A 9,874-nucleotide genomic window follows, 5' to 3' on the forward strand; every position below is an offset into this window, starting at 1 on the left:
CCAAAATGAGACCTCCCCGGATAATAAGCCCAATTGGGCTTTTGAGCACATGCGCTAAAATAAGCCCTCCCCTGAAAATATTGCAACACAGTAGCAGCCATGAGGTGACCACGCTTGCTGCCTGCTGCACCTCAAAAATAATAAGACCTCCCTAAAAATAAGGCCAAGCACTTATTTTGAGGGTCAACAGAAAATAAGACCCTGTCTTATTTTGGGGAAAACATGGTAGTATAGTAGAAAAATAGCAAAATTTAAGAAGTAATCTGCAATGAGAAGATTTATGATGGAATTTTATTCGTAAATGTACCTACCTTTCAGCAATAAAAGTCTGAAAACTGGACTGAATATACATATGAATGTAAAGAGAAAGGCGAAGAGTGGTATGTCTTGAATTCTTGGAATTGAAGTCCACACATCTTAAAGTTTCCAAGTTTGAAAATTACTGGTAAGTAATTTTGCAAATGGTAAGTCCTTGTTAGTCTCTCAAGATCCTTAAGATATTCTCGGCTCCCAACTTTTTTGCACGTTTTTTTTTTTTTTTTTGGTCAGGAGGCTTAACTTCCAAATAAATCCCATCCCATTTATCCTTAGAAGGCCAATAGGGTCTATATCCATGATGACGAATCTATGGCATGTGTGCCACAGGTGGCACTCAGAGCCCTTTCTGTCACCCCAGCTTAGCTTCACCATACATGTGTGACCGCCTCCCACAGGCCAGCTGGTTTTCAGGGCTCTGCCATGCATCCATGGAGGAGGGGTGCAGGGCACATGCGGGAGATACATGCACATGCATAGGGTCATGTGCATGTGTGGGGTCACATGTGCATGTGCGGGGTAACATGCACATGTGTGGGGTCACATGCATATGTGCGGGGTCACGTGTGCATGTGGAGCGCATGCAGGGAATTGTGCATGCAGGCAGGGGAAGCGTGGGGGCATTGTGTGCATGCACGGGGGTCATGTGCACATGCATGGACAGGGAGCATGGGGAATCACATGCATTATGGGTGCATGCGCACACAAGCTTTTGGCATGGGACAACAAAAAGGTTAGCCATCACTGATCTATAGCATAATAATGAGACTTAGAAGCCATTTGTTTATATAAAGATGATGGTATTGACAGTTTGCAGAGGGATATCTTTGGTCCTCTTGAAGAACAGTTTAAAGGAGGTGGCGCAGTGGGTAGAGTGCAGTACTGCAGACCACTTCAGCTGACTGATATCTGCAGTTCAGCGGTTCAAATCTCACCGGCTCAGGATTGACTCAGCCTTCCATCCTTCCGGGGTGGGTAAAATGAGGACCCAGATTGTGGGGGCGATATGCTGACTCTGTAAACCACTTAGAGTGGGCTGAAAGCCCTATGAAGCGGTATATAAGTCTAACTAAAAAAAATGTTACAGGGGGAAGGAAGTGTAGTAGGCACCAATAAACTGTCGGCAATACCAGTGCACTTGTGTCTTCTGTTTTTATAGGGAAACTAAAAGAATTAGATTGATGTTTAATCTAGCCAATACCTTCAAATAGATAATGAAACACAAGACAGAAATGTTTCTTATCTATCCTTGTTCTCTGGGTGCAAAGCTTTTATAGAACAGCACAAAAGTCTTTTTTTGTCATCATGTTCTAATTCCAGGATGGAATTCTGGGATTGTAGTGTCGGCATCACCATGATCAATTCCAGAATTCCAAATATAAACATAATTCTTCTGTGGCAAGATGAGGCTGAAGCCAAAAAGCTTCTTTCATTTTCTGTGCTTAGATAAAATATATTGCTTATTATCTGTCAGAAATGCCAGAGCTCTGACAGCTTACTTTCATCTACTTGATGTTCATAACAAGAACACTTTGAATAGTAAGTAGGATATGGAAGCTAAAGAAAAAGTCTATAAAAATGAAATATAGGATTATCATTACTGTATTATTTCCTTTTGAAGATCTTTAAGTATTGGGGTTTTTTCTTCAACTTCATTGAAATGAGAAAACTGAATAGACCTCATTGAATATCTTCAGACTTGGAAGTCAAATGATACTGCTATGTTGAACAGTTTAAGATACCTGTAGGTTAACTATCAATGATGAGTCCAAGTAGATTGCATTACATGCCTCTCTTGTTAGAGTATTTCACTAACTTTTTCTCATTTGTCCCGGCAGCTGTATTTCCTTGACACTCAACTGTGGCTAAATCAGCCATGATCTATTCAGCTCAATTATCATGGGGGTTTACTGTGACATATTTAAGGTGTAGACTAACTACACAAGCTGAATTTGCACAAATTACTAGGTTAAATATGGTTGGCTAGGCTGAGGTTCATATATCATGCAAACATAGCCACTATCTGGAATTAGGAGTTCAAACTTGACCTAACTGTGACAATTCTGGGGCAAAAAAAACCCAGAAGACTGATAAGGAATTGGAGAGGTTATATTCTTAGCAGTCACCTGGTCACTTGGGAGTTTATCTGTACCTTCAGATTTACGTGAATCAGAGTGCAAATGGGTGTGGAACCTTTTTGGGACAGCTGAAAGGGTTGTATTGTAGACAGGAGCTAAGTAGTGTCCAGAATGTGGACCTTCAAGGAAAGATGACACTGGTTTGAAAGAGGGGTAAAAGAGGCCATCTATGTTGAAATTGAACAGCCCTTTTTGAACATGGAGAGGGATATGACTCCATCTATCTCCTGAATTCTGAATCAAGTGAACCTGAGGGTAAGATAAACCCTCAAATGGCCTCAACAAGTCTCAGAGAGCTAATAACTGACCTTCAGAGTGCTGATGAACTGATGGCTGCTAAGAATCCCTCCATTCCCCACAATTCAGCCAGAACTGAAGAAGCTTCTTGGGAGAGAAGTGGAATGTGTTCAAGAAAAAAGCAAAGTCCAGTTGCCTTTTGAAAAACACCTTTGGGAGAGGTTCTTTGAAGACATGCTGAGTAAAGCCCTGCCTTGAAGTTGTACCTCATAGTGTACCTTTATCAAACATGGTGGCCTCTGGATGCTCTGGAACTAATCCCCCAGAATTCCAGACTGTGTAGCCACTAGGGTGGGAATTCTAGGAGTTTCAATCCCATCTGATCTAGAACATGGTTCTCCAACCTTGGCAACTTTAAGACTTGTGGACTTCAACTCCCAGAATTCCTTAGTCAGCTTCACTTTGGGAGTTGAAGTCCACAAGTCTTAAACTTGCCAAGGTTGGAGACCCCTGATCTAGAATGTGTCAGATTGGGAGTGCTGCATTGGGCTGTCTCAAGTAGAGCATAGGACTGACTGCTTCCAAATTTAGGCAAACTGGTTTTCATACTTGTTTCCAGGAATGTATGCCACTTCATTTGATTTAAGGCAGCATCATTTTTTGATTCTGTGACATCACCATGCAACCTATTTTAGGAATGTACATATGTTCAATTATATATTTTAAATAAACTTTTTCAGTAACACGTGGAAAATGTCTTCAAATGATTGTTTTGAGATACTGACATCCACTCTTATTTGGTCTGCTGTTAATCAGTGGCTGGGTTCAAACATTTAACTAAGCCAAAATATGTTGTTAGATTTTAACTATTCTGTTGTGGGAAACCTATTATCACTTATTCAGTAAACCATTATGTACAAATCCAATCAATATTAGTTGCTGTATTACAAGTTGGACAGAGGTGGGTTTCCATATTTTTTACTACCGGTTCGCTCTTGTGTATGCGCACACGATGCTTCTGCGCATGTGCAGAAGCAGCCGGGTGGGTGGGCGGACCCACCCACTGCTGCCACTACCAGTTCGCCCAATCCGGGCCAAACCGGGAGCAACCTACCTCTGAAGTTGGAATATATTAGAGTTACCAGATTTCGATAGCAAAAATTAAGATGGCTACTATAAGATATAAACAGTTTTTTTCTGTATCATCATCTGGATTTTTGCAGCCCATATCTGGATATTTTAAAATGTACAATATACTATTATTAATAGTTTTATTAACTACAATAGAGCCTTTGTACACACAATGCTTAACACCACATTGTTTTTCAGATCTGCAGTTTTACTACTTCCTTCGTCATGTAACTAATCTGTCCAATTGTCAGATCATGCTGGTCTTTGATTTACTGGATTGGGATGGCAAAGGGGAGATCGGCTTTGACGAATTCTACATGTTAATGTGCATCATAATGGCACATGAGGTAAGAGTTAGATTGCTGAAGGTGATTGAAGAAACATTTGGTTTTGCAATGAAGTCCCCCTTCATCATGCAATCTATCTTTCACTTATATAGTAGGATTTTTAGTGAAATTTTGGGGTGCTAAATAAATGAAGAAAAATCTCTTTTGTAAGCATTTTCCATTCTGCAAATGGATGGACAATTCTGAGTTCAATTGTTCATAAAAGTTGATTTCTCATTTCTGATTTCACAGTGAAAAAGCTTACATATCTTTATCGAGTGTTTACCGCCTTGGCTGCAGCTTCTATGGGAATCAACTGACTAGAAGCCACATGTTTTCTCTCATCATTTACGTCAGAATCCTTGGCAGATTTCTCTGAGAATCTAATAGATTAAAAAATAATAATCTGTATCTTCTAATTCTGTTTTATTAGAATAGAGACTAGCCTGGGATGTCAACTGATATAAACAAACCATGATAAGAGCTTCTACAATTTGGGCATCTGACTCCTACTGACAGAAGGCAACTGAGTCTTGATGTTTCAGTATATCATCTTATTCAAAGTCATAATTTTCAAAAATTGCAAATTGCACAATGGGTGAACTATTCCTGAATTAGCTGAACTAGTAGCAATTTTATTTTCAAATGCTATGGTGGAATAAGAAATTTTTTTGAAGAGACTATCAGTGATCCTTTATTGCTAAAAAACAAACCTCACTTAATTGTAAATAGTTTAGATATGCTCTTAGCCTGGGCAAAATCATTGTTTGTGGAGCTAGAAATAAATGTCAGTCTTGCAGTCTTCTCCTGTGACTAGCATCCAGTGGTGAAATTCACATTTTTTTACTACTGCTTCTGTGAGTGTGGCTTGGTGGGCATGGCAGGGGAAGGGTACTGCAAAATTTCCATTCCCACCCCACTCCAGGGGAAGGATACTGCAAAATCCCCATTCCCTGCCTACTCCTGGGGGAAGGATATTGCAAAATCTCCATTCCCACCCCACTCTAGGTCCAGCCAGAGGTGGTATTTGCCGGTTTTCCGAACTACTCAAATTTTCCGCTACCGGTTCCCCAGAACCTGCTGAATTTCACTCCTGCTAGCATCTTCTTATACCCTAGCTTTAAAAAGGACAAGGATTCAGAAAACCAAGTCCATTATATCAGCGACCCTCAACCTTTTGGACACCAGGGACTGGTTCTGTGGAGAGAGGTTTTTCCATGGACTGGAGAGGGCATGGTTTTTCTATGGACTGGAGAGGGCATGGAGCTTTACTTATTTGCATGGACCAGTTTCTGGCATGCTGCAGACCGGTTCTGGTCCACAGACTGGGGGTTGGGGAACCCTGCATTATATGACAGGTACATAGGGGACTTGTACAATATGGCTCAAAGAAACAGTCATGGGCAGCTGCACTATACAGTAAGGATCTCCCTCTCTCTACTCTGCATAGCTTCTCATATACCTGTCAGCTGTTACAAGTATACTTTTTAAAATCTGGGTTTAATGGCCTTCTGAATCAGTACCATTATCAAAAGTAGCCTGATTGACAGGAGTGTGATGGTGCTGCAGCGGGGTGGGAGATACTATGTGAAAGGGAGGCTGAGGGATATTTTGGGAAGGCTGCAACAGGCCACATCCAAGTGTAGGAAGACTGGGATGCATGATGCAATGGTTGCAAGGACAAAAAGGCTAATAGAACTTGCCAGAGCAACTAGCAACCTTCCCTGCCAGCTTCTGCATTGACTTTGCACCAGGGAAGCCAGCAAGGAAAGTCACAAATGGCTCGCTCATGAATGCAGAATGTTGCAACCATTAAGTGTGGTCCAGTTCCCATGTGCTGAAATCATAGTCATGTGACTGTAGGGTTGCTGCAATAGCCAGAATTTCAAGGACTGGTCCTAAGCACCATTCATTCAGTGCCATCACAATTTTGAATGGTTCTGAATAAGTGGCTGGTAAACAAAGACTAACTGTGCAGAGTGTTATTTAGATTTAAGAATATCAGGAAAAGTAGAAATGCCTGTATTTTTTAAAAAAAATATACAGTAAGAAAATGTTTTTTGCTTTGTTTTAGATATGTGTTGCATGAGCACAAACCAACATTCTGTTGAAGTCTTCCTGCCTGAAATATGGTTCACCGACAAAAGCGCGCCTGACTAAACCGCAGTGACAAAACCGTGAGTTCTAAAACGCGCAAATGAATGAGCGCTAAATCGCGCCGACAACAGCGTGTCAACAGGAGCGTGCTGTAAACCTAACCCTAACGCTAACCCTAAATCTAAACCTAAACCTAACCCTAAACCTAACCCTTACCTTAAACTTAAATCGCACTTCTGTTGACGCGCTGTTATCGGCACTTTGGTGATGTCGCGGTTTTAGCGATGCGGTTTTGTCGGAACGCTTTTGTCGGATCACGCTGAAATATATCTTATGGTCTACAGGAGGGGTGTCAAACTCACAGCATCATGGTGGTGTCATGTGACATATCCTGACTTTTCCCCCCTTTGCTAAACCAGGCATGGGAGTGGCCAGCGCATGGCACATCCGGGCTGCGGGCCACGAGTTTGACAGCTCTGGTCTACAGGCTAACTTCTTAACAAATTAGTAACTCCAACGTTTGGCTTTTTTGTACAATTATCCTGAATCACTTCTCATTAAATCTCATCATCAAGCCATCACAGGAAAACAGTTGGTATTGTTCAAATCCTGTTATCATCCCTGAGGTTTATTCTTTTTCACAATCAGATTGCCATTTTAGAAGCATTTCAAGTTGTGGTTGTTTTCAGTAATGTTTATTTTTAATGTTTGAGGAGACTAGAGCAGTAGCTCTTATTGCTGTTTTTGCCTTTCTGTCTTTGACCAGAGCCATCTTGAAAAACAGTTCATGTATCGTCATTCTCATGCCGTTTTTGAGTTGCTGGACATTGATGGGGGCCATACAGTTGCTCCAGCAGAGTTCCAGGCCACACGCTTCCTTTTCAATGTTAAAAAGACTGACCTGAGTCAGATATTCAAGGACTTTGACATCTCAGGTGATGAGGTAATCAAAAATGATGAACATAGGAGACAGGTTCCTCCTTCGCAGCTGTGTCATCTCAGTGTCTTTTGTAAGCCAGAAGCAACCCCACCTAATATTGTAACTGCTGCCCACCAAAAACTTATGTCCTTCTAGTATGTTAGTCCCTCTGCTACATTTAAAGATCATGGTAAACCAGTATGTGCTTTAGGCAGAACTTGTTGAAAAAAAACCTACAAAGTTAATTTTGTAGCAAGCAAGATTTATTTGGGGATAATTTTTGGCTTGTTATTTCATGCTCAAAATCTTGCTACTTTTGCCTTGCATTTCTGTGAATGGTTCACCGACAAAAGGGCGAACGACAAAACCACGGCCGACTAAACCGCGGTGACAAAACCGCGTGTTCTAAAGCGCTCCGACGAATGAGCGTTGAATCGCGCCGACAACAGCGCGGCGACAGAAGCGCGCTGTAAAACTAAACCTAACCCTAAACCTAACCCTAAACGTAACGCTAACCCTAACCCTAAACGTAACACTAAACTTAACCCTAAACCTAATCCTTACCTTAACTTAAATCGACTTTCTGTCGCCGTGCTATTGTAAAGCACCCTTCTGTCTCCGCGCTGTTGTCGCCACACTGTTGTGGGCGCATTGATGATGTCGCGGTTTTAGCGACGTGGTTTTATCAGCGTGCTTTTGTCGTGCGCGCTTTTGTCGGGTCACGTCTGTGAATAGTTCCACTTTATTTAACCACAAATAACAAATGTTCAGATTGCTGCAATGGAAGGGCTTAGTCATTTTAAGAAGGCATGATATCCTTTCTAACCTCTCAGCCATATGTAACATGACTTAAGTTCATGTGAACGTTATGAAGGATCTTGGTAACCATGGCCTCTCTTCTTGTATCAACATGGCAGCATCCACTGACATTGAAACTTCCTGATCCTCACATTGCAAAAAGGTTTAATTAATTTAGAGCAGAAGCTCTGAACTTGCTTCCTGTGTAAGAATTAGTTACCTACTTGCAAATTCTGTAAAGAAATTCTGTCTTTGTTAAGATTATATGAAACTTCAAGCTCGAAAAAGTTCATCAGCTTACTGTTTCAACTTTTGATAATATGGCCCATTCCAGAATTCAACTCCAGCATGCACTGGAGAATATCCACCTACTGAGTTTGGGTGATGCAGCTTCTAATACCTACCTACAGTCAACTGTTACTTTAGTACACTTACAAATGGAGACCTCATTCAAGCAGTTGTGAATATTGAAGTAAGATTCACTTTCCAATCCAATTTACTTTGGTATATAGAATGATAAAGTGAGACTATTTGCCTTTAAAAGGATGAATGCTTGGTATTATATTCAGGCAGTTCTATGGACTTCTGAGATTTAGTTTGAAGAGTACTAATAAAGGAGGGAGGAAGAGTAAAGCAGGATACTGTTTGAAGAGTGACAGAAATATCTTCTAGGAATTACAGTGGCATCTTGGTACTTATTGTTAATTGGTTCCGGGAGGCATGATAAGTATCAAAAACAATGAGTACTAAACAATTTTTTCCCATAAGGAATAATGTAGTGAGTCACAAGGTAGCTGATACTGACAAGTTCTAACCTGTGCTGAGTACCAAACAAACAATAAGTACCAGGATAAAATTTTCAGGTCAAAATGCATTGAGTGCCAAATTTGCTGAATTTCAAAGCAGTTGAGTACCAAGGTATCACTGTACATTATAAGCCTACTGTCAATATTCCACTAAAATACTGTTATGTTTTGCTCCATTAGCAATTGAACTACAAGGAGTTCAAAATGTTTACAATCTTCTGCATTGATAGACAACAGAGGAAAGCAAGAGATAAAATGAAAAGAGAGATGGCCAAAGCCGCAGCTGAAGTTGAAGCAGCAGAAGAGTATATTAATTTTACCAGATTTAAACAGAAGCTGTTCTAACAGCATGTAGAATTAATCTATGACAGTTCTCCAAGGTGCAGCAATTTAAACCAAAAGGATGGTGATAAGAAAACCTTGCAACAGCAACAGGATACCAATAAGCAGGGATGAGATGGTGTGCTGTGTTATAGAAATATTCAGTGTTCTTTAAAGAATGAATCACCTTTTAAAGTATAACCTACTTTTCAAAAAATAAAAAACAAGGCTGAGAATCAAGAAACAACTGATCACTTATTGGGACGAATTGGGTGCTTATAAGAAAAATGGAAGAATTGCATGGAGCACTGTATATTTAAAAAGAGCAGTATAAGATGGGACATCTAGAATGGGTGGATGAGGTGTCTGAAAAGTCCAGAGCTCTAGGCTAGCTTGTGAAATCAAAATAACTCCCCCCCCCCACTCCTGCCTATTTTTTTCTTTACTTAACATGGCTGATCTAAGAGAGGAAGCCTCATCTCAACTTGTCTGGAGTTGCTTCAGCCCAAAACTTAACTCCTTTTAATGCCCCCCCCCCAAACTGATTGATTGTCTCATCTTTCACATCTGCAACCATACATTTGCAGGACTTAATACTTTCCCTTGACTTCATTTAGATTGACAGCATGTCTAAAAAGAGCAGATTGTGGCCTACTACAAATATCCATGATACATAAATAGATTCTGGGCACCACACATAAGGAAAGTGCTCCAATAGATATTCCTATCCCTTTATAGAGATACCTTATATAGCAATAAACTAGTATGTCCAAGAGTCATGTGAAA

General features: G+C 40.6%; 1 protein-coding gene across 2 annotated transcripts; it reads left to right on the forward strand.

The window, feature by feature from the left end:
* The first annotated feature begins 322 nt into the window (after positions 1-322).
* EFCAB9 (EF-hand calcium binding domain 9) lies at positions 323-9,669 on the forward strand. 2 transcript variants are annotated; one of them, XM_014063238.2, is made up of 4 exons: positions 323-445; positions 4,020-4,168; positions 7,011-7,187; positions 8,948-9,669. In XM_014063238.2, the coding sequence occupies exons 2-4, from the start codon at positions 4,076-4,078 to the stop codon at positions 9,110-9,112; spliced, it is 435 nt and encodes a 144-aa protein (XP_013918713.1). In that variant the 5' UTR covers positions 323-445; positions 4,020-4,075; the 3' UTR covers positions 9,113-9,669. The 2 variants fall into 2 exon arrangements, with proteins under 2 accessions (XP_013918713.1, XP_013918711.1); XM_014063236.2 differs by lacking the exon at positions 323-445 and adding an exon at positions 1,606-1,854.
* Positions 9,670-9,874: the final 205 nt, after the last annotated feature.

The sequence above is a fragment of the Thamnophis sirtalis genome, unplaced genomic scaffold (genome assembly GCF_051295495.1).
Source record: "Thamnophis sirtalis isolate CommonGarterSnake01/CBP01778 unplaced genomic scaffold, rThaSir2_p1.2 scaffold_3, whole genome shotgun sequence".
NCBI classification, from domain to species: domain Eukaryota; kingdom Metazoa; phylum Chordata; class Lepidosauria; order Squamata; family Natricidae; genus Thamnophis; species Thamnophis sirtalis.

Excerpts from the sequence above, each read along its gene's own strand:
- EFCAB9 (XM_014063236.2), top strand. The coding sequence starts at position 1,719 with ATGAGGCTGAAGCCAAAAAGCTTCTTTCATTTTCTGTGCTTAGATAAA. Across the intron at positions 4,169-7,010 it reads GCATCATAATGGCACATGAG|AGCCATCTTGAAAAACAGTT; the intron begins GTAAGAGTTAGA and ends GTCTTTGACCAG. Across the intron at positions 7,188-8,947 it reads TTGACATCTCAGGTGATGAG|CAATTGAACTACAAGGAGTT; the intron begins GTAATCAAAAAT and ends TTGCTCCATTAG.